This window comes from Dermacentor variabilis, chromosome 6 (assembly GCF_050947875.1).
Source record: "Dermacentor variabilis isolate Ectoservices chromosome 6, ASM5094787v1, whole genome shotgun sequence".
In the NCBI taxonomy this organism is placed as follows: Eukaryota; Metazoa; Arthropoda; class Arachnida; order Ixodida; family Ixodidae; genus Dermacentor; species Dermacentor variabilis.
Window position 1 is genome coordinate 184,092,958 of NC_134573.1, and position 25,482 is coordinate 184,118,439.

Genomic DNA, 25,482 nt, shown 5'->3' on the forward strand with positions numbered 1-25,482 from the left:
CCGCCAAGGGGTGTAAGACAATGGGCTACGGCGCAGCGACTACGCGCCCCGCATCGGACGCGGTGAGCGTCGAGCAACGCAGCGTTCGGCGCGACAACGAAATCTGCGCCTGAGCAAGCGACGTACGCCTGAGCCTTAGAAACAGCTCGTTTCTAAGGCAACACCGCGTTCACTAGAGGCGCTTTTGTACCGCTTTGAAGCATCGAAATAAATAAAGAGAACTCGTGGCTCAGATTCCACTTCCGGGCACCGCAGTGAACGGACGTGTTATCATGTGCTCCGACGGAGCGGCGTTGGCGGCCGCGAACGGCCGCGGTAACAGGAATGCTGTTTTTGAAGGAGAGGATTATCAGGTGATTTTGCCGCACTTGCCTACCGGTCGAATCGTCCTTAATACTGTTTTTTTACACGCGGACGTCCGTGGAAGACCGTACAAGGTTGAGGATTTCCGTGACGCTCTGGTTCGTCTGGAACTGCTCCCCGAAGTAGTTGCTTTGGGGGCGTATCAGATGAATCACGTGTGGGCGGTCATGATGAAGACGACTGAAGCCACAAAGAAACTGCTTGCTATCCGAAGCATCATTGTCAAAGAACGCCGCTGTATTGTCGTTGACCCCACCAATCAAGGCGTGCGCTTGAAGTTACACTGGATGCTGCCAAACGTGTCAGATGAAGACATCAGACAAGCTCTTGCCCCATACGGAACGGTTACGGACGCGGCGAAAGAACGGTGGCGTGTTCAAGGGATTTTGGACAAGGGCTCAACGACGCGGTCGGTGACCCTGCAGCTTAAGGCAGGTACTACAGTCGACGATATTCCGCACCAGCTACGCATAGCAGGGGAGCTCGTCCTTGCCGTCATTCCGGGCCGCGCCCCTCTTTGCCTGCGGTGCCATACAACCGGTCATATTCGCCGGGACTGTCGAGTTCCACGCTGCGAGGTCTGCCGCCGCTTCGGCCATGAACGATCTCAGTGCGTCAAGACATACGCCGTCGTCGCAGGACCAGCGAGAAGAGAAGAAGAGGTATCTGAACACCTCATGGATGAGGCTGAAGTTGAAGATATTTCTCCGGTTAAGAGCGACAAGGTTGGCAACGTGGTCACACAGAAGCAGACTCTCCACCCCAAAAACTTGTGCCCAGACAAGAAAACCAACGACGAGGCTGATACTCGGAAAGAGACTGAAAACGGGGCGCCTGAAAATCAGAGTTTCGCTCCTGAACAGAGTGAAGTCCCCTCGATGTCGTCACCTGCCACTACGTGTGCGGAGGCGTCTGCTACGACTGACGTCGACATGTCAGCAGCCACTAGCATGCCTACGAAGCGGGCACACGAGGAAACGATCGGCGTAACCGGGACCTCTGGAGCAACGACATGCAGCGGACCACCTGCAAAGGCGGCTCAGCTGCGACGTACGCCTTTCAAGCCGAGGCCCAACGTCCAGGTCGAGCGGAGACCCGAGACGGGGCCGCCCCCGTAGCGGCTTCGTTTCGGGTAGTGCAACCTAGATATGGTCACTACGTGTGATACCGCCAGCTTGACTGGCGGAGCCATGTACTACAGAATAGAGGACACCACTTTATGCATAGTGCATGGGTCGCTCAAGGTAAGCGCTATGCGACCCGATTGTTCTTGCTCATAATGGAGGCCGCAAATAACACCGCGATTCGTATTGCCACGCTAAATGTCCGAGGACTAAGCACGAGGCGGCGGCAATATCAATTGAGTCGTATCTTTCTGGAAAACGATCTCGACATAATCGCAGTTCAGGAAACCAAGATAGCGAGTCAAGAGCAAACGGATCGCATGGTGCAACAATTCGTTCCCCGTTACAATGTATGCGTCTGTCATGCGGCCGGCACATCGGGGGGCTGCGCTATTTTTTTGCGCAATAGCCTAAATATAAGTGTAGAAGCAGTCACAGTGTGTGAAACGGGACGCCTGGTTGTTGTCGATTTTACCTTGAATGAAGTTCTCTGGCGAGTTATCTGTATTTACGCGCCTAATAGAGAGGGCGAGAGACAGTCTTTTTTTGAACGAGTTGAGGATTATTTAAAGACCGACAAGCTTTTGGTTTTACTTGGCGATTTCAACTGCGTTTGTTTTCCGGAGGATCGCGTAAAAAAACTACCGCTGAATGATCGTAGCGCACTGCTATTGAACAATCTTGTCAGTGAATACAACCTGGAAGACGTCGGCTATGTGTTGTACGATCACAGTGTTCCGCGTTTTACTCATTTTCAAGGACTTAGCCATGCTCGGCTAGATAGAGCTTATGTGTCATTGGAACTGGTGCCGTTATGCAAAACGTACGAGAACAAGCAAGTCTCTTTTAGTGACCACAGTTTGGTTGCCTTCACAATAGGAACAAAAGAACGAAAAACAAACTTCTCGTGGGATTTGTGGAAATTTAACGATAAGCTACTCAACGATGACTGTTTCGTAAATGACATTAAAGAAAAACTTGGACGATGGATTGTAGCTGAAGAGAAATATGTAGTCACCATGTGGGAAGATTTTAAAAATGAATTGAAGATGTGTGCTATAGAAAGGGCAACTAAACTGAAACAAGAAGAAAAACGGAAAGAAAAAGCCCTGAGGATTAAACTCGACTTTCTACTTAATCTAGAAAGCACAGAACCTGGCCAAGTCATGAAGGAAATCAAGAAAGTTAAAAGCCAGTTAGAAATCATCGACACAGAGAAGTACCGTGGTGCCATGATAAGATCCCGTGCAGAAAGATTGTGGCAAGGGGAAACACCGAATAAACGTGCGCTAAGTGACGAGAAAGCTTACGCTCGCCGCAGTGATATAAAACAGATAAGCTACAATGAGGAAGTAACGAGTGACCGCAGGACCATTGAACGCGCCTTTGTTGAACACTATGGAGACTTGTTTGGCGAAAGAAAAACTGATGTGGGTGGCTTCATAAGCCACTTCCTACACTTTATGCCACGATTGGAAGAAAACGTTAAACAAGGCCTCGAAGCGACCATAACTGTGCGTGAAGTTGAAGCAGCTATAGAAGAACTAGGCTCAGGAAAGGCACCTGGGCCGGACGGATTAAGCGCTGCTTTCTACAAAACATTTAAAGCAGAAATAGCACTAATTATGAAGAAATTTTTAGTGCAGTCCTACAAAAACAACCGAATACCCGCGTCATTCCGAACAGCTCAGATGGTCCTGATACCAAAATCTGACGATCCTGTAAAGCGCTTGTCTGTTGCATCGTACCGCCCAATTAGCCTTGCGAACACTGACTATAAAATTTTTATGAAAATACTGGCGAAAAGGTTACAGAGCGTAATAAAACTTTTAGTTGGCACCCACCAAACGTGTGGGATTAAAGGGCGCACAATAACTACCAATGTACACGTCGCCAGGAGCATTCTAGAATGCGTCGATGCTTTCGAGGGTAAAGTTGCAATGTTGCAGCTAGACCTGGAGAAGGCATTTGACCGTGTGGCTCATGATATTCTCTTCGAGATTTTAGAATACACGAACATAGGATCAGTGATTATAGATGGCTTAAAAATGGTGTACACAGACTGCAGCACACGGCTGATTATTAACAAGAGTCTCACGAGAAGTGTCAATGTCTGCTCATCTCTGAAACAGGGGTGCCCAATTTCGTCATTGCTTTTCGCAATATACCTGGAGCCTTTTTGCTTAGCCATTAAAGAGAACGAGAAAATAAGAGGTTTCAAATTACAGCAAAGTGAGGTGAAAGTGCTTTCCTACGCAGACGATCTAGCGGTGTTTTGCGATGACTATGACAGTGTCAGCGAAGTGGTAACTCTGGCGAAAACTTATTGTGAAAAAACAGGTAGTGCCATAAACTGGGATAAGTGCATCGGGTTTTGGCATGGCGCGTGGCAAAGCAAACCACGCAGTTTCGCAAACATACAGTGGGTGACCATGCCTGTGAAATATCTTGGTGTGCCGCTTGAACATTACAAAGACAGTAAGCAGTTCTGGGAACAGGAAACACAGACGGCGAAGGAAAAAGCGCTGACATGGCAAGGGCGCAATCTCTCAATGTTCGCGCGCTCCACTGTGTGCAACATTTTTCTGGTTGCAAAAATATGGTACATACTACAAGCGCTATTCATGTCGCGAGTGAATGTACAGAAACTGCATCGAGTGTTCGCTGTGTTCATTTGGAACTCAACTTGGGAACGCTGTAGCCGCTCTAATCTGTTCAGATCAGTTCGCAGCGGTGGTCTTGGACTGTCACACCTATTTGTGCGCCAGATTGTATCGCGGTTTATGTTCTTGCGGAACCACAGTGATCCATTTTTGCGCACCATGACACAAGTGCGATTAGGTAATCTGTTACCTGACTTCATTGTTTCGTGTTCCAATGTTGAATCCCCTCCAGTGAAAGGTTTCCTTCAGGAAGTAGTGTTATCTTTCCGTATGCTTAGTGTTCGATTCTCGCTAGAATATTTAAGCTCCGTCAAAAGAAAGAAATTGTACCATGATATGATAGACTCATTAATGCCAGTTCCAATGTATAGGTTAGCATACTATGGAGGTTCAGGCGATGATGTCCTCAAAAGGGTCAAAAGAATGCCTGTGAAACCATCGGTAAAATCATTCTTCTTCAAACTCCACACAAATACCTTGCCTGTAAAGACTTGGCTGGCCGACAAGGGAATATATGTGCCGTGGACCACCGATTGTATATTGTGTAAAAAACCAGAGACTGTCGATCACGTCTTGATTGACTGTTGGGATCCCTTTTTTCATTGGGACATCTTACAACGAACATTAAAGAAAGCATTACCAATAACCCCACGTGGTATCAGATACTTAGACACAGGCAATAACGATATTCCATATGACCTTATTATGCTGCTGAGCCTCCATAGTATATGGTCCACAAGAATGTCGGTATGTCATGCTGATGTGAATGCCCATTCTGTGCGAGAAAACTTTATTGAAAATGTCGTCTACATGCGTGAAGTGTACAAAGCCCAGAAAGAACCGCCCGATTGGTTGCCGCTGTTCGATGAGTTGGCTAAATTCAAGCGATTTTAATTTTAGAGAGTCAGCATAAGCTAAGCTGATTCTCTTTTCACAATGTATTCGCATGGCATTTCTGTAACGAGGAAATAAAGAAGAAAAAAAAAAGAGAACTCGTGGCTCAGTGGTAACGCCTCAGTCTCACACTCCGGAGACCCTGGTTCGATTCCCACCCAGCCCATCTTGCAAGTTGTTTTTTATTCATGAAGTGCCTGCTGGGATTTATCGCTCACGGCCAACGCCGCCGACACCGATGTCGACGCCGACCACACCGGCTTTTCTGCGACACGAGCTCCTTAACGCTGTCGCGTTAAAAGCGTGTTGCGCTGGCAGAAGAGAGGACACGCAAGGAGACGCAGAGGAGACGCAGGAACGCAAGGAGAGTTCCAGGAAGCGCCGGCAGGAGGCCGTCTGCTCGTGCCACCAAGCTGCCTGGTTTACTTCTCCGAGACAGAGCTGGCCAGTTCCGGTCGCCTGGTCAACCAACTTAGATCACGACCTTTGGTGAGACCGGCGCCACTCCCTTCACCAGCTTGTCGCAGCGTCGCAGCTTCGAGACTGTTATGTATCCCTGCCGTCGTGGCAAGCCCGGACTCGCGCACTACTTAGCTCCATACTAGCCCCAAATGTGTGTCTTGATGTGTATTTGAGGGTTTCTTTTATGTTTTCTGTTTTCTTCTATTTATTCTAAGCTTTTTTTTAATTCCATTAAAAGTTTGTGTGTGTGGTCGGAAAGAACGGCTTTGTCCTCAATTGGGTTCTCGGAGGCTCCGCCTAAGAGAACCGTTAAAACATTTGAGTGCACGAACCTTTGCCCCCATATTAGGGTCATCACAAGCTAGACACCTTTGTGCCACCGCATAAACGCGTTATGTTCGAGGCGCGTACTGCAGCCTGGCTCATCTCTCACGCTTCCCTCAGGACAGGTCGCGCCATCTAGGGGCACCGCCACGATGGCCGCGCGAGGGGCGTGTATGTGGATATATTCAGACAAGATTGTCTGAATGTATATGACGCAGGTTCGACCCCATCCAGCAACGAAGAATTCTTAAAGGATATTTTTATCATTGAAGAACGGCACATAGAGAGAGAGATGCAAATGAGAGAAAGGCAGGGAGATAAACCAGAGTTGAAACCTCCAGTTTGCTGCCCTGCACTAGCGGAAGGAAAAAGGGAAGTAAAGACGGAAAGAAGACAGGGGACAAAAAGAAAAAACGTGAAAAAAGCGGCACATAAGGAGTTGCACATACCCAGTGACTCAAGTTGACGTGAAAGAGCTGAGATAGGAACTTGGTGAACACCGCAAACTTGGTGAACTTGCAAAGTAATGCGAACCACATTAGAAGACAATTACAATTGCAGTGTTTTTCTGCTGTAAATGATTTGCCGGTACATTGCTTATGGAGCGTAATTTTGCTCCGCTTCATGACCCAAAGTTAACGCGCAGACCTGTAAAGCTTCATGACTGTGACGGAAAACCTTAATTTTTAAGTGGTATTGCGCGGCTGGTAATTCATGTGTAATACAAAGTAGCGGCAAATATGAGGAATTATTGAAGTGTAACTTGGGCCCCACATGAATCTAATTCATGCGAAGCACACTGACTTGTAACGTGCTTAGAGCTATAAATAATTTGCATTTTTCTTTACCGGAAACTGCTGCATGTGAGAACAGCGCTCACTAATCGCTATAGCTTGTTATGTGCTAATAGCTTGTTATGAGCTGGTTATAGCGCTAGTCATTATGATTGGGACAGGTCTCCAGATTGTCAAAAACACTGCTTAAAAACAAATGGAATTGGGAATTTGCACCATTGCCTACGGATTGATGATGTTAACAAAAGTGATAGGCAAGGAGAATAGATGTCGTGACGCCAGAGACGTGACATGCATGGCCAGCCACTCACGGTCGTGTAGCCTTTGCTGAAACACAGGCCTGTTTCTTGCGGAGACACGGGAAAAGGCACGCAATACAAAACAAGAAGGTACACGCTGCTTGCGTGTTTGAGCAACGCAGGATCGCGTCTCAGCGAGGCGATTTCCGTAACCTTGACTGCATCATGTTTCCGTGACGCCAGCAATTTGTTGCCTGGAAAGCAGCTGAGAAAACATTTCCAGTTTTGTATCTCAATTATAGGAACTGCCATTTCTATGTTTATACAGCTGCGCAACAAACTATTATCGTCTATAACAAGAAACACCGCGGGATTTAGGGCTAAATCATATACCTCAAGTCTGCTTTAAAGTTATGGCATTTTCGGGTAGCTCAAGATGCAACATAAGCACTCTCGGGTAGGATAACATCTGCAGGCTTGGAGTGACGCCTGTCACTGGCAAAAAATGCCGAGAGTGAGTGGGGCTATAGTAATCCAGGTACAACCAAATTAGGAAGGCCCCTTAAGCTCCCTCGCCGGAACAGGCAGTCCCTCGCCAGAACAGGAATTGGTTTTCCTGGCGCAGTATTCGGCCAACCCCTCCCCATATGGCGCAATTACCAAAGGGCCCTCAGTCCGCAGCAGCTGCGGATCACCTGACCAAGGCGGTGGTCGGACCGGTAACGAAGTAGAAGGTGCTAAGAATATCTGGGTCTGGACAGGGCGCCAATGGAAACTGACCTTTGCAACGTTTAACACCCGAAACCTCTCAAGTGAGACTAGCTTAGCAGAACTCTTTGAGGAACTATCAGACATTGTTTAAGATAACATCGGCCTTAGTGAGATTAGAAGAACGGGTGAGGCTTATACATTGCTGAATAACGGACGTGTCCTCTGCTATAGAGGCCTGCTAGATAAGAAGCAATACGGGGTAGGATTCCTAATCCATAAAGACATAGCGGGAAACATTGACGAATACTACAGCATTAATGAGATGCTAGCTATAGTCCTAATAAAACTTAATAAGAGGTGTAAATTAAAAGTAGTACAAGCCTACGCTCCAACATCCAGTCACGATGATGAGGAAGTAGATCAGTGTTATGAAGATGTTGAATTAGCGATGAGAAAAGTGCAAACTCAGTATACAGTAGTAATAGGCGACTTCAATGCAAAAGTGGGGGAAAAGCAGGCTGGTAAACAAGCAACTGGCAACTACGGTGTCGAGTCTAAGAACGCTAGAGGAGAGATGCTGGTAAAATTCGCAGAAAAGAATAAGCTTCGAATAATGAACAGCTTTTTCAGGAAGCGTAGCAACAGAAAACGGACCTGCAAAAGCCCTAATAGTAAAACAAGAAATTAAATTGACTTCATAATTTCTGCTGATACCACCGTAGTGCAGGATGTAGAGATGATAGGTAGGGTAAAGTGCAGTGATCATAGGTTAGTGAGGGCTCGGATTCACCTCAATTTGAAGAGAGAAAGACTAAAATTTGTCGAGAAGAAACAGGTAAACCTAGAGGCAGTAAGGGTAAAAGAAGACAAATTCAGGCTGGTACTTGCAAACAAATATGGAGCCTTAGAACAGAGAGATGATGATGACATAGAGCGAATGAATGAAACCGTAACTAGGCTGGCTTCAGAGGCAGCAGTTGAAGTCGGAGGCAAAGCACCAAGGCAACCAGTAAGCAAGTTCTCCCAAGTAACAAAGGATCTAATAAATAAACGACAAAAATGAGAGTGTCCAACTCAAGAGATAAGATAGAATTCGTGGAACTATCAAAATTGATCAACCAGGCGAAAATAAGTAATATTCGAAACCATAACGTGAGAAAGACTGAAGAAGCCGTAAAAAATGGACGCAGCCTGAAATCAGTGTGAAAGAAACTTGGCATAAGACAAACCAAGATGTATGCACTGAAAGATAAGCAGGGTAATATCATCAGCAGTTTTGAAGATGTAGTAAAAGAAGTGGAAGAATTCTATACTGAGCTGTACAATGGCCAGAGGAGTCTGGATACCCCCATTAGAAAGAGCAACTCACAGTATACAGAAACTACTCCTATACCTAGCGATGAGGCCAGAAGAATGCTAAGAAAACTGGTGGCTGTTTATATGAAGTGTCTATCGACTGCAAGGGCCCCATAAAACTGGAAGAATGCAAACATTATACTAATCCACAAAAAAAGAGATGCTAAAGAACTGAAAGATTAGAGACCTATTAGCTAAAGTATTTACCAAAATAAGGTCCGATAGAATAAGAGCAACACCGGACTTTAGGTTACCAAGGGAACGGGCGGACTTCAGGAAGGAATAACCTGCAATGGGTCACATCGATGTCATTAATCAGGTTATCGAGAAATCAGCAGAGTAGAATAAGCCTCTCTATATGGCTTTAATAGATTACGAAAGAGGCATTTGATTCAGTAGAGATACCAGCAGTCATAGAGGCATTACATAATCAAGGAGTACAGAACGCTTACGTGAATACCTTGGAAAACATCTACAGAGATTCTACAGCTGCCTTAATTCTTCACAATAAAAGCAGGAAGATACCTATAAAGAAAGGGGTCAGACAGGAAGGCCCAATTTCTTCAATGCTATTCACTGCGTGCTTGGAAGAAGTATTCAAGCTATTAAACTGGGAAGGCTTAGGAGGAAGGTTCGGCGGCGAATATATCAGCAACCTTCGGTTTTCCGATGAGATTGGTGTATTCACCAATAATCCAGACAAGTTACAACAAATGATTGAGGACCTTGACAGGGAGAGCGCAAGATTGGGGTTGAAGATTAATATGCAGAAGACAAAGATAATGATGAATAGCCGAGCAAGGGAACAAGAGTTGAGGATCGCCAGTCAGCTTCTACAGTCCGTGAAGGAGTGCGTTTACCTAGGTCAATTAATCCCAGGGAGCCCTGATCATAAGAACGAAATTCACAGAAGAATAATAATGGGTTGGATCGCATACGGCAGACATTGTCAGGTCCTGACGGGTAGCTTACCATTATCATTGAAAAGGAACCTGTACAATCAGTGCATTTTACCAGTGCTGACATATGGGCCAGAGACTTCGAGACTGACAAAGGAGCTTGAGAACAAGTGAGGGACCACGGAAAGAGCGCTGGAACGAAGATTGCTAGCCATAACGCTAGGAGACAGAAAGAAAGCGGTTTGGATCAGAGAGCAAACGGGTATAGACCATATTCTAATTGGCATCAAGAGAAAAAAATGGAGCTGGGCAGGTCATGTAATGCGTCGGTTAGATAACCGGTCGACCATTAGGGTTGCAGCATGGGTACCAAGAGAAGGGCAACGCGGTCGAGAACAGAAAACTAGGTGGAGTGATTAATTGGGAAATTCGTGGGAGCTAGTTGGAATCGCTTGGCGCAGGACAGGGGTAATTGGGGATCACAAGGAGAGGCCTTCGTCCTGCAGTGAGCATAAAACAGGCTGATGATGATGATGATGAAAATGCGAGATTATGGGAAGAGCTTTTCCTGAAGCAAACCGTCCTCTTTTCTAGCCTACGTGACATCAAAATATGAGGTAAATGTTTGACAGTTAAGAACACAGTACAAATGTTTCGAAACACCAACACGTTGAATGGAAAGCTAGCATCCGACCTATTCTGTGTCGATAGAACTGCTTTGTCTTGGGGACTCCTGCTGCAGAAAGGTGACGAAAGGGTTTCCTTTCTGCAGAATATATCTGAAACGTTACGTTGTTATATTTTGGGGTCGATATATCGGCCAATCTTATATTATATATATATATATATATATATATATATATATATATATATATATAGATATATATATATATATATATTGGACATTTTAGCTGGGTCCGGCCTTTTCCGGACTGCCGCCGAAATGTCGAACTAAATGCTTGTTTTTTTTGTGCTCGTTCCCGCTCTTGTTAAGATTTATTATACACTTCTTTTGTTATTTTGCGGAGCCTCATCAGCCCCCCTCCCCCCCAGAAAACTGCAGAGGTGGCTCGGGCCCCGGAGCCGCCCCCCCCCTTCCGACGTCGGTGCATGGTCGGCGCCTGTATATGTAGGTATTTGCCACCCTAATGGTGAGGGGTGCTGGCGGGGTCACTGCCTGATTTTGCTATTCCTAAAGCGCCACTGCGCAAGCGATGTACAAGGGTACATAACATAACGTTAAAACAGTACAGCTCAAGTGCTGCTGTCAGCTTATGCCCGTTTATCTTCTATACGTGCCACTTGTTTGTTAGCTAGGTCTACGCCAAATAACTTGCATGTTGACGAGCTTATTGTAAATGTATGAATGAAAGTAAAACGGAACAGGCAACGGTACAGGGCTTTTAGGGTGAGCGCATTGCTGATAGTGGCATTTGCCTAGGGCTACAACACTGAGACTGCCTGAAATGTCTGTTTAGCTGTTATTATATGGCTGTAATCTGTTTTGGGTGCTCTAGGGGTAAAGCAGCAGTGTAACTAACTATCAATACTAATAGTACGATGATCAGTGTGGTTTTAAACGAGGCACTCATAAGATGTTCTGTAAAGTAGCGCAACGTGTCATGGTCTCTAAGGAAGCAGGTTCTTTAAGTTTCATTAGACACGAGAAATTCCATACAGGTCAGTAACCTTTATCAGACGTCTGGCAGCGTTTATTGATTTGTCGTTCACATGCGTTTGTACCATTTTTACTGAGCACCATACATGTTCACCATACATGATCTGCTGATCAGCACGAGGTCTCTTTCTCGAATCCCGACCCCAGCGATCGCACCTCGATGGGGGCAAAATGCACAAGAACTCGGCCATTTATATTATATTTAAGCACAGGTTGAACAACCCTATGAGGTCCTGACTGATGCGTACCCCTTTACTACGATGCCTCTTATAGCACAATTTGCAGTTTCCGGATGTTACAACCCACAATAAAGGAAGTACGGGAGCGGAAAGAGGCGGGAAAAGAAAGAGAATAAGAATTTGCAGACATAACGCATATGTCAGAATCTGTCTCGTGAAGCTTTATTGTAAGAGATAATAAAATGCTATTCAACTAAATGCGACGTCTATAATTGTTTGTATTTTATCATATGAAACGCGTATTTTAGTGAAATGGTTATGCCTATGCTTTGCACTGTTGACAAGCTATGATTTAAATACCGACAAAAAATCTCACGGGTACATAGTGTGAGACTTCTAAGCACGGAAAGCTTCGCTTTAAAAGTAACCACTGTCGCTTCTTAACTAATAAAAATATCGTCTTTCACTGGTAACTATAGCTGGCTGGCAGTGACATGCATTACCATTTCATGATGATCCAAAATGAAGAAAGGGGCTGACAGATGGAATAGCACACTGTGGTATAAAAGTTATACATAGAGCGTGTTGGATCATAACTCAGGTTTTTTAGCGCACGAAAAGGGACGAAGGACAGTGGCAAGACGCGGACACAGCGCTAACTTCCAACAATTGTTTTATTCCACGAAGCGGTACACATATATATAGGGAACGGACACCACCGTACGCATGCGCATATGTACTGATTTTTAGTAAGATGAGACAGCAACGAGACACGTGTATGATGATATCGAAGATGAAAAACGACCATGCATAGCGAAAAAAAAATTTTTTTTTTGTAATTGCAAGATTCAAATGTCATCTCCATCAGGTCACCCTCTGTGTCACGTTTAAAAAATCGAATTCTTTTTTTTAAAGATCAATTGAAGGCACGCTAACACAAGCGCTCCCCAAACTAGCGATCTTCGCCGCTTCAATTATCTCACGTGTTGTTTGCGTCGGGCTTCTTCTTATCACCGTGCACTGTTTATAAATGGGGCTGCATCCTTGTTTTCTGCAGTGAAAAGCCAGATTCCCCACTCCTCCAGTTCGCACATCATTTGCGTGTTCACGCAACCTATTATTTACACACCTTCCCGTTTGGCCGATGTATGATGGCCGATGTATGTAAACGGGAAGGTGTGTAAATGATAGGTTGCGTGAACACGCAAATAATGTGCGAACTGGAGGAGTGGGGCATCTGGCTTTTCATTGCAGAAAACATGGATGCAGCCCCCTTTATAAACAGTGCACGGTGATAGGAAGAAGCCCGGCGCAAACAACACGTGAGATAAATGAAGTGGCGAAGGTCGCTAGTTTGGGGAGCGCTTGTGTTTGCGCGCCTTCAATTGATCTTTCAAAAAAAGAATTCGATTTTTTAAACGTGACACAGAGGGTGGCCTGATGGAGATGACATTTTATACTTGCAATTAAAAAAATAAATAAAAAATTTTGGGGCTGGGCATGGTCGTTTTTCATCTTCGATATCATCATACACATGTCTCGTTGCTGTCTCATCTTACTAAAAATCAGTGCATATGCGCATGCGTAAGGTGGTGTCCGTTCCCTATATATATATGTACCGCTTCGTGGAATAAAGCAGTTGTTGGAAGTTAGCGCTGTGTCCGCGTCTTGCCACTGTCCTTCGTCCGTTTTCGTGCGCTAAAAAACCTGAGTTATACACAGAGATAAGGTGTCTCAGAAAGGCTGACCAACGTTTCGATAGAAGGACCTATCTTGGTTTGACGAAGATAGTTCCTCCTATCGAAACGTTGGCCAGCCTTTCTGAGGCAACTCGTCCCTGTTTATAACATTTCAAGATGAGTTTTTGAAGTGAGAGAGAATGTGTCACTATATATACTGGGTATCATTTCTCCAAGTTCGCGCTAAAGCTTTTGGAATTCGCAATGCATCACAAGTTCAAACGATAGCAAGTCTGTAATAAGTTCAAAGGCAGTGTTTTTTTATACTCTAGGCCATCAAGCCTTTCAAGAAATTGGCGATCACAGTGAGTTCACTGGCGCACGGCAAGCGTGAAACCTGCGCTCTCCACCGCGCGCCTTTAGGACACCAAGATAGCCATGTGATTTTAAGTTTCTGCAGGTTGTCTGTGTCCGTGGACTGTCACTGCACAAGCAAAATCCCCAAACGTCGCATGTTGCATGCAGTACGTAAAGAGCGGAGAAGAAGGATCACTATGCAAAACAATTGTTAATAAGATATATTGAGCTACAGTCGCCCGGCTTGCGAAAACAACTCGTGGGCTTGCTTGGTGTGCAGTTCAAATTGAAATTTAGACTTACTTCTATAATTTCTCTGGCATTAGGTAATGTTATAGTCATGAAAGGCTAGCTAGATCACTCCAAAGCACATGAAATCGTTGCATTGGTATTGACGCCGTACATAGCATGGTTCATTAATGATGGAATATAATTTATTAATATTTTGAACGGACTTTCAGGATTTTTTTGGAACTTTGAGGGAATATTGAGGATAACTTGCAGCCGAACTGCCTATACAGCTACACATCGTGGCCAATCGATGAAAACTGACCCGGAAAGATCCCGGAACCTATCCTCGGGCAAGTTAACCACATTGCCATTGGAGCGGGTTTGCAAAGAGGAAATCGCGTCCGACAGTGGGAATACCAGTGAGGTTAAAATTATCTTTACGGTGTGGGAAGTCCACAATGCCTCATTTTCTGGTGTTGGGACAGTGAAACACGCACTGATGATATATATATATATATATATGATATGATGATATATATATATATATATATATATATATATATATATATATATATATATATAAATGGGTGTGTGTGTGTGTGCACTGCGGCAGCAACGCTCTTGCGATTCATTTTAAACGTCGTAAGCAATGTAAGCATGTAAAGGACGATAGCTAGCAGTTTTCGAGAGAATCGTATTTAATTGTTCCACACCTATGCACAATCTCTTTCACTGCATGGCTTGGTAGATTGGTAGGATTAAGCGAGCTCTGCATAGCAGCTGTAAGATTTCATTCGTGCTTAACTCACGAGCTGTTCGCAACGCCCCATTGCGTAATCTATTACGGCTTTTACGGCAAACATTGCCTCTGTGGCTTAGTCCACTCACCTGTCGTAGCGTCCGTGACAAAAGCAGCGAGGCTCAGCTGCTCACTCGTAAGCGGCTGGAAACGGTTGCCGACGCTGCCTGGAAGCGACGAGCTGCACTCGTGCACTGCGCTCAAGGAAAAATGTGCGGAGTGCGCGATCGGAAACCAGAAGCCGCTTGCCGCCAGCTACCGCAACAAATGACACGTGTGAAAATGAAAAAAAAAAGAAGAAAAGGAGTTAGAGCAAGAGAACACTAGTATGGCGACTTCCTCCGATATAGCGTGTGCTGGCACGCGGTGGGGAACTTAGCTAGCTCGCAACTGGAATTGATTATTCGTGAATGATAAATCAAAGGTTTGTGTCGAAAGAGGGTTGTGCACACGCTCCTGTGCGCTCCGTCAAACTGAGACAGCTGAGAATTGCAGGTGGGACTCGCGTCGCTGCACGCAGCGCCGAAAGAGAAAGAGGCGAGGATTGTTGTGGAAAGCGGAAAAGGGCACGAAGGCGTGTGTGTGTGTGTGTGTCTGAACGAAGGCTTGTTTATGTGTTTTCGCGTTGACGAAGCGCTCGAATAGGCCAGTCCAAAGTCGCATTAGCTTTTTTCATGAACTTCCGGAAGCTGAAGGACGAGTGCCGAGCACTACGGTGGAGCGATTTGCCGGTAGCAACGGCCACCTATTCAAAGCCGAGCGTGACGCATGCAGTCTTTAGAGGCGAGAGAGGCTTCACGTCTTTTGCAACCGCAGCAGCATACCAGTAGACTGCATGTACCACCGCTTATTTTACATGAGAGTCACATGGGCATGCATTCCTTTACGTACTTCGAATGGTGGAGCGACCGTTCTAAACGTCAATTATGTTTATTTTGTACGTGATATATTTACGTCGTGGTATTTTCTTATGACGGCCCACACATTTTCGCTAACTGTAGAAAAGCTAGTGAAACATGAGAAGCATTTGTAGGAGTACAAATCATCCGCCCTGGTTGCTTAGTGGCTATGGTTTTGGGCTGCTAAGCAGAAGGTCGCCCTATCGAATCCCGGCTGCGGCGGCAGCATTTCGATGGGGCCTAAAACGCCCGTGTACTCAGATTAGGTGCCCGTTAAAGAACCAATGGTGGTCCAAATTATTCCCGAATAACCCACTACGGCGTGCCTCATACTCAAATCGTGGTTTTGGCATGTAAAACCACATCATTTCGTAGTACAAAAATTATGCACATATTATCTCGCTTGAATGGTGTATTTGTGGATGTAGACGCAACCAAAACACACGAGACGAAAGAAAAAGAGGTCAACATGACGCTACCTAAATATTATGCATCTACAGATACAATGATGCTACAAAGACACGCTTACGATGGCATTGCTTCCGAGATTGGTTTTATGCAAAATGTACCATCATTTTTTATTATTTTTTATAGTAATCCCTATGCCGAGAAAGTTTGCTGCGTCAGTGCATGTTTCAGCAGACACAAGCGATGTATGTACATGTGGTGTGACAGAAATGTTGATTTCGTTTACGTGTTTGCAAATGTTGGGTTTGTGATGTGGCACTACAGAGCAACATCGTTTTCATATCTTCAGAGATACTTGTGCTTCGTGAAGTTTCGAACAATATTTGTTCTATCCCTTCCCTTCACCTACGCCATCCCCTGTCGCCTGTAGCATTTGCAACGCTTTCGTTCACGGCGATCATGCGACAGAACATGCCAACGTTTCCAGAAACACAAGCAGGAAAACTTGAAGTGTGTTTATTTTCAATTAATAAACTTCTGCGCAAACTCTATCGTTCAAGAATTTTTTACCAACAGAATTGCCAGCCTAGGAATGGGTGGCAGTTCTGTGTCTGCCACCCAGTAGCAGCGCTGTGTCCCGTTGCTCCTCACTTTGTCCCCGTCTGTGTGCGCTGTTAACTCTGTAAGATGCTTTACCAACTAGCCCCCCAAACCATCCTCAGGAATGGGATCAATGGAATCGGACACATTCAACCTCCCCAGTAGAGACACCACAGGTCTCATTCCTGTCGCCTCTTCTCTTCAATATGGGAATGCAAGGGCTGGAGGTACAATTTCAAGACGTCGAGGGCCGGGGCTGTGCCATATACGCCGACGACATAACGCCATGGGCGTGCAAGGGATCGTGCGAGCAGAAGCAAGACATTCTCCCAAACAGCTACGAACATCTTACAAACGTAAATGGACTCAGTGGCCATGAAGTCTTTTCCTGAGAATTCATCGTGCACCAGAATAAAATCTAAATATGCGTGTCTCAGGACCGACACACGAATCGAGCTTGCGCTATTTGGCATGCAAGTAGAGGGAACTCCACAACTACTACTTCGGGGCTTGCACGTCCAGGACAACGGCATGTAGCGTGCAAACAGCGTTCACACACTTGCGTAGCACGGTCAAGCGTGTCTCGCGCCTCAGAGGTCGCATTTCGCGTAGCAGGGTTGGGATGTCGGAGACGGACACGCTTCCGATCGTATGAGCCTTCGTGGTCAGTCACCTAAAGTACACCCTTCCATAGCAACTTACGCAAAAGTGTGAGACGGACCAAGCAAACCTTCTCCGGTGAGGGGCGTACAAAACTGCGTTCGGCCTCCCGTTCAAGCGAACGTCTAACGAACCTGGGAATGCACAATAGCTTCGACGAACACGCGGTGACTGTGCGAATGGCGCAGCGGGAAGGACTCGCCATCAAGCGCAGGGAATGTTTGTCCTCGAATGATCAGGCTATCCACTGAACGCCAAGTATCTCAACGGTGCAAGAGAGATGCTAAACAAAGCCAACAGAGACAAGATTCACATCACGCCCATCCCCAAGAACATGCAATGGAGGATTCACGCGGCGAGCAGATGGAGCGCGCGTTCGAGCACTCGAATGGCTATACCAGCCCGATCCCAACACCTACTACGCGGACGCGAGCCGCTTCCCGGGAACAAATTACTGCACGACTCCAGTAACGAGACACTACCGCGAGATCCTCGCGGCTACAGTCACGACGCGATCGGTAACCACCGCAGAGGCGGTGGTCTTTGCATGGGCCATAAACCGTGCTGACCCGCCCGTATGCTAACCGCCTGCCAAGCGACGTGGAGGACCTATCTCAAGCGTTTCCTGCATGCTGCGGCAGCAGGGCTACTAAGAAGGCCTCTCGGACTGCACCACGGAATCGCCTGGTGTCCAGCGCTCGAGAAGCAAACAAGCGAGCGGTGGACTCGACCGCTCGCTTGATGCTTCCCCCTCCAACCAACGCATCACCGGTCACCGCGCGGGAGATCCTTGTCCTCCAGAGCGACGAATGCTCACTCCCCCTTACCTTAAACTCACCCACAATCAGGGAAAACACTGACGCAGAATTCAAACCAAGACGTATCCAAACCTCCTCCGACAGAGCAAAATCGCATCGGCGGCGCCAGAGCACACATCCCCTGGCGCGGCAATCGATCCACACTGAGACATATCACAAGACAGTGCTAGACGCGCCCTCTCCGCAGTGTGCTCACCACTCACACTACCCTCAAACTTCTCGCTGCCATGGGAGACGCGACTCATGGACTGCGATCTGGAGGGGTCCATTGCTCTGCAAACGGCAAGCAGCCCGCGCCAGTGGAGCTCTGGACCAAGGGCCCCATCCTTAGGCAGCCTTTTCTTTTCCGTTATATTTATCTTCAATAAAGTTTTACACACACACACACACACACACACACACACACACACACACACACACACACACACACACTCACACACACACACACACACACACACACACACACACACACACACACACACACACACACACACACACACACACACACACACACACACACGCACACGCACACACACACACACACACGCACAAACACACACACACACACGCACGCACACGCACACACACACACGCACACACACACACACACTCGATCATTGACATGCTACCCGCTGAAGTCTCTTGTAGCTCAACTTTAGCAAGGAAAATTTACTATGGTGTAAACAAGTTGGAGAAAGCTGTTATAGACGTGAATACTTGTGTTTGTGAAAAGTAACATTAGTTTAAGCATACCAGAACAGAACAAAAACGTACCTTGGCCAGCGCCTAGGAGGTACTGGTTTGAAGAGTCTTAAGAGGAGATAGGACGTTAATTGTATTCTATCCAAGCGCCGCCTTCACTCCAGGCAAGTGACTGCAAAGGAGCGACCGAACGCCTGCAACTCTTGCAGGCGTGTTGTGCGCCCGTCTTCTTAAGTGACGAGTTATCTATTACGTGTCGTACGCAACGCCGTTTCTTTCGAGTGCTGTTGTATCACCTGAGCCCGTGGAATTCACAGAGCGCGTGGCCTTACACGTGTCCATAGCGAGTGAGCGCCTCACAAACGAGGAGGATAGGCGTGTATAAGGTTAAAATACAGATTCCATCTCCCAAATGACTCCATGACTCCATCTGCCCAAATCAATGTTGACCTGGCACGTGGATAACCAGGGAAAAAGTAAATGGGAACAAAGAGCGATTTTTTTTCTTTGGTTTCTTTTTGTGCGTATTAGGGCAAGAAATACTCAGATGACATGCCCCATGCAAAAAAAAAAAAAAGCGCGATGTCAGTGTAGACGGCACCAATCGTCCTTCTGTGTATGCATATTTTCGTCCTGCTTTCCCAACACAGCTTCTGTTTTAGGAGAGAGCCCATGTGAGAAATGCTTCAGTTGAACTCTGTAGACGATAAGTCTTGCACATGCTTTTCTGTTTCTCTGATTTTTTTTACCTGGTCTAGTCGGCGGATAAAAGTGTGGATGACGCCTCACGTAAGCAACTACAGCATTGAATACGAAAGAGAATAAAAACAGAAATCAGAGCATAACGTCGCAGATAGAATAGGAATACAAAAACACTGTTAAGAATATTATGATAATCAGCGATGTGAATGCCAACTCCGAGCTGTTTTTCAGTTGAGGCTTAGAATAAAAGCACCACGTGTCACACGCAACGTCAGGATAGAAACGCTAAAAAAAGATTACAAATTTATTTCGAATGATAACTGTTTCGTTGTTATGCCAAATTCAAATAAACATATCTGCACATCAACAACAAAGAACCAGGTGGAACTAGGAGACAGCTTGGCTACGTGCCAGCTACTTCCAGCATGAAATTTTGATGTTCAGTGCGCCATTCGATGCATCGCTTCTGCGTCTCATGCTGCTGCACTTATCACATGCGCGATGTGGCTGGTGCTCAAACAATGCTTGTCAAAATATTCCACAGAGCCATAACATGTCGCTCAAGGAAAAATTAAACGAAGCATTAAAAGCGCAGCAGGATTATTCGCAGAGTTTGCACGGACACAAACCTGCAGAGGACAAATCGTTTCGTAAATGATACCTTGGCAGGAAAGAGTGAGGTATAACGAGTCATCTGCGTATGGTATAATAACCTCAGCATATCCGCTAGCGGAACACAGTAAGAATTCATGCCAGATACCGAGATAAACAGAGCACCTTCTTGAAAATGCCCAGTTTTGATTCGCGACATCCCCGAAAAGCACGTCCATGTTGATCTTCCATGGTGGTGGAACACCGCGCCCATATGTTGTGTTGCAAAGGCGGACCTCTAAAGTCTGCAGTCAGTCTTTCCACGAAGAGCTGGCGTGCGAAATCCGAGAATCTTAGCACTGCACTGTCAGAATGGCTGCGGCTTAGCTCGGCTAGGCTAGGTTATGCAAGCGAAAGCTGGCAGGATGGTCCGACCCAGCTTGGCGCTTACACCGCTGGGACAACGCAGGCAAATTGGGCGCATATGAATCAGCGTTCCTCGCGCAACGGCTGAACTACAGCACTGGGCTGCGAGGCGGCAGTGAGAGCGCCGCCGTCTTACTTTCAAGTACTTCCAAGCGATCAGTGAGTCACGTGGTTAGTCACGTGGACACAGGTCGCGAGGTGGCGGTCGGTGCAGCGGTGACGACGGCACGCCGCTGCAGCTGCGCCGAGTCATGTGGTTTCACTTCAAGGTCAGACTGTCACGCATGGCAAAACTCGCTGGACTAGGCCAGTAAAGCTTTCGCTTTAAAAATTTCTCGACGATTAAGATACTTATTGTTCCCTAACTAGAGATAGTGCCACAATGAATATGGCAAATCAGTTCTGCGGAAGCCCGCAAGGTGGACGAAAGTACATGAAACGCAAAAATTGGGCATCCCCCCGTATTGTAGCACGAAGCTACAAAGGAAACCCATGCGTGTTTCTGAGAGAGAAAGCCTAGCAGTTGAAGAAGAATTCGTGCTGGGCTGGTTAGCTGAGATGGAGTTCTCTTCAACTGCGAGGTTTTTCTTTTTCTTAGTAACCCACATGGGTTTCCTTTGTAGCTTCATGATACAATTGCCGCGTGACTGGCCACTCGAGGAAATTTGAGTGTATTGACGGGCTTCTTTCACGCTCAAAAAACACTTTTATGTAGCACGTGTTGAGCAACAGAAAGCTGTAGCGGGAGTTTCTCGTGTCGCTCGACAATTTTCTCACTGACAATTTTGATCTAATGATAATATTTGAGAAATTGGCTAATTATTTAGGGTAATTCTGTAATTAAGTTGATAAAGAAAAGTAATCTAGGTATCTCCAAGCGACGGCAAACAACGTTACCTTTGTTCTGTCCAGCTACGTCGCCAGTGGGGTACTTTTGAACTCTAGTTAATATATTTATATATATATATATATATATATATATATATAAATACATATATATATATATATATATATATATATATATATATATATATATATATATATATATAATATGGTTTTCTAAAAGAGTTTAACTCTTACTTTACATTGGTAGTCATCGTCTAAGGTATTTGCACAGTTACATTTAAATATGTTTATGGAATGCACTGCATTGCTGACCTCCATTTAGAAGAAAATTTTGTTGAGAGGAGACGACCTTCTATTCATAAGTCAAAATGATAAAACTCGTGTATACAGACAACGACCCAGACTTGTGATATTGAAATCAGCACCGTCGGTTAGAAATCAAAATACAACAATTTACGTTACGTGTCCAACAGAGCAGAGCAACAGCAGAATGAGCGAATAGCAGAGAGAGCACACGCGAAGCGTATATTAATTAATCATAAAATCAGAAATATGGTTCTTATTCAGTCTGATTATGGAAACCAGTGGAAGTGAGAAAAGCATACACTCGTGATAAAGTGTAGAAATAAACACAAGATAACAAGTCAGCGGCAAAAGTACGAAGGAGTGCAAAGAGTGCAAAAAAAAGTGGGGACAAAAGTACAGAAAGAGTACAGTACTTACTTAAAGCACAATCCAATAATTAAGGCAATTTATCCAACGTTCGCAGAAAATTGTTTATTGAATTTGATATTTGTTAAACTATGCAGGGTTTTAAGTGGAACATGCAAACTATTCAAAAGTGCAGTGCTAGTAAATGTAGAACTTTTTTTATGCAGTGCGGATAACTGGTAAAAAGAAATTAGAATTAGAAGAAAACCTAGTCGGTTTCACTAAACCTAACCTCCTGCGTAGGGTGTTGGTGTGTCTCCCACGGAGGACAATTTGTCTTTTCGGCAACTTTCATTTCCCTTTACCTTATCACTTCTGTGCTTGAATTAAAAACAAAAAGTCGCAGTTTCGCCCGAAAGGCGAAGCATCGATTGCGATAGCAAATTAGTGCGCAGGTTTACTTAGGAAGGATAGTAGCGTTATCGGCCATATAAACTTGTAAACATGGGCATCCTAACTAAATTAACAAGCATGGTGTCACGGGTGCACAAGCAAACATGAGCACATCTCACTCGATGACTGCTGAAACTTGCCGTCAAAATGCTGCAGTGAGCAAACGCGGCAGCAGCAGCGAGCAAATTAACCGTCGTGCAGCCGCTCGCATCAACGCGAACCAAGTCGCGAAAACTCAGCGCGCGGCGCACTCTGTACCCGTCGGAGATGGCTTTCAAGACACACCGGGCGGCCCGGTGCTCGCGGCCGCCCGGAGTAGAACACGCTCCCCTTCCCTACCCTCCCACCGAAGCACGATGAAAGGCGGCGCACCTCCTCCCCGCTTCTGTCAGTTGCGTGCGCGAGAGTGAGCCGCGATCGCTGCCTAACCCTCACACGCTTTCACTCGCACACACAGAATACGTCGCGCCAACGATGTTACCGCCCTCGCACTTTATACGGAACCTCACGGCGTCGCCGACGGCAGAAATTCGCCTGTAGTATCCAGGTAATTGCTATCGCCATAAAAGGATTTCAACTATTCTTATCTTAGCTTCGTAATCTGTTGGCATCATACGACTGGGACTAACGAAAATAAGGTCCCTCGGTTTATTTTCTCATTCGTAGTGGGATTAGTATTCTCAATTGTGTGAATTATCCTGTATGTATTCAAAAGACAGCTGGGGGGGGGGGGGGTGGCAACAAGGATGTATGAAACATTAGCGCTAAATTGTAATGCAGTAGCTTTTGTACAAATACTTGAAGCCCATTAAAACGTGGAGAACCTCAGGTGACGATATTGCTTGTTTTTGTATATGCTGAATGAAAGATAAGTACCAACCCTACTGAAAAATCCCCGTACTCCTCATAACTCCTATGTCCAATAACATCGTAAGCCATATGGGAAAAACGGGTTTTTATATGGGATCCTATACGTTTCATATCGTATTATTGGATATGGGAGCTATGGGTCATATGGATATTTCAAAAGGGAAATATACGTAATAATTCAAACAGTTATGCTAAAGTAAGTGTGCAATGAATTGTTGCAAAGTACAGAAAAAACAATGCACAAGGAGGAAAGTGCTGGTGTGCCCTGATGAGCGCGCAGATATGAAACGCGGACTTCAAATTACAATATACAATATATTTTATTAACTCTCTCAAGGTTACATTAATATGGTTAATGTGGAACTGTACACGACAACTTCTAGCTCTAGAGAAGTCAAGCTGTCGTTTTTTCACTAAAAACATGCCTATACATGTGCACTGGAGATTGTGTGCTATGTCATTCTGTCCGGAGGGTGAGCAAGCTTAAACGTCGACTGGGTTGTGGGGCAGTGCTGGGGAATTTGTGGTTGCACGATATATGATGTGTTCTTGAATTATGGGTACTTAAAATCGAGAAGCTAATGTGGAGGTAGACTTATTCACTATTTATTTTCATGCGATTAGCATTCTCTGCGAAGTTTACCCAATTTGTGGTATGTTCGTTTGTCGGTATCTGACCCTTTTCAAGCCAATTTGGATCACTGTGAATCTGCCACTCTTCACTTAAAGAATTGGACAGAAGCCATCTTACGATGACTGTCGCTATAATAATAAATGCAGTAACACGACGTATGTATGACGTATGTATGTATGTATGTATGTATGTATGTATGTATGTATGTATGTATGTATGTATGTATGTATGTATGTATGTATGTATGTATGTATGTATGTATGTATGTATGTATGTATGTATGTATGTATGTATGTATGTATGTATGTATGTATGAGTTATGTATGAGGTGTGTAGCGCAGCGGGACTCTTCTTTCGCGCTTCGAATGGATCGATGGACGGTATGAGCACTCCCTTTCATACGGGGTGGTCAATTGCAACATCAAGCCTTTTTTTTCTTTTGCCTAATGTCTTACCTATTTTGTTTTACCAGACGAAAAATTGTCATCACAAAGCTTTCCGAATTATTATTGGAAACTTTGTTTTTGTACGCCTCCGTTGTTTGTGGTCTCACTGCTTTTCTCCCACCAGACCTGCAATGGCCTTTCACTAATCTCTATAGTGGAGATATTTACTTTCCATCTGCTATCCCTCTACCCAAGAGCTTCAAGGAAGCCAGCGAAACCTAAATCACCAGCTGCGCAGATATTTCGACATTTTAATAAGACATGTTCCATTGTTCCCCTAGCTTTACCACGGCAAGCTAATGCCTCTTCTTCCTTGGTGTAAGTCGCTTTATAAGCACGCGTTCCAAGGCATACTGATCTCGCTTCAAAAAGTGAAAACTTCCCTTTGAGTTATCATAAAATATTTCATACTTGATTTCGTTTTTACTTCTTAGGTAGTTACTCGTAGCGTGTTTCTTATACATTCCCACCGCCCAGGAGATTGTCTCGATCAGCCTCTCTGACTTTGCGTTTGCCGTTCTTCGTTACCATGTTGCTTACTATACTGGTAGCATAGTTGCTTGTAGGCTTCCTAATTCTATTCCTCCACTATAAGTAAAAAATTCGTGGACACCTAAGTACCTCTTATGAGTTGTTAATGCGAAAGCATTAATGTCAAATTGAATACCGCTGAGCACTCATTCGTGATTTGCGCTGCTAGGGATGTACCATAACGGTGCGTGCTGCCCGAGCCAGCAAGCGACACCAACCAGCCTGCTGTGCCAACGCCGCATGTCACCGACATCTTGCGCAATGAGAGGTCGTGGAAGAAGCAGCGGCCACCAAGGCCGGCAGGCATCTGCAGCAGCTACGCCCAGTGGCGGCGAGAGAGAGAGACGCACCGCGCGTATGCTTCTGAGAGCGAGAGGGAGGGTGACGTAGCATCGCAGCGATGCCCTCTCTCCTCAAACTAAACCAGGCGCGCAACCCTGCAACAGCTAGGTGTCCTCTTTCGCTCACTCTGCTCCGTCGAGGCGTGCTCTTG

At 45.6% G+C, this 25,482-nt stretch overlaps 2 protein-coding genes across 5 annotated transcripts in view; one reads left to right on the forward strand and one right to left on the reverse strand.

The window, feature by feature from the left end:
* Window positions 1–15,210, reverse strand: part of LOC142585931 (MFS-type transporter SLC18B1-like) — a 63,267-nt gene extending 48,057 nt beyond the window's left edge. For 2 of the 4 annotated variants that reach the window (XM_075697048.1, XM_075697045.1), the window contains exons 1-2: window positions 14,842–15,210; window positions 6,936–7,128 (exon numbers count right to left, since the gene is read on the reverse strand). The gene's annotated coding sequence lies outside the window, so the exon portion shown is untranslated. The remainder of the gene's footprint in view (window positions 1–6,935; window positions 7,129–14,841) is intronic. The other 2 variants (XM_075697046.1, XM_075697044.1) reach the window with 1 other exon arrangement.
* Window positions 257–2,106, forward strand: LOC142584462 (uncharacterized). Its single transcript, XM_075694607.1, has one exon. It carries the CDS (start codon window positions 273–275, stop codon window positions 1,479–1,481), a length of 1,209 nt encoding a protein of 402 aa, XP_075550722.1. The 5' UTR covers window positions 257–272; the 3' UTR covers window positions 1,482–2,106.
* Window positions 15,211–25,482: the final 10,272 nt, after the last annotated feature.

What these genes read in the sequence shown, in the direction of transcription:
- LOC142584462 (XM_075694607.1), top strand. Translation starts at nt 273, where the DNA reads ATGTGCTCCGACGGAGCGGCGTTGGCGGCCGCGAACGGCCGCGGTAAC.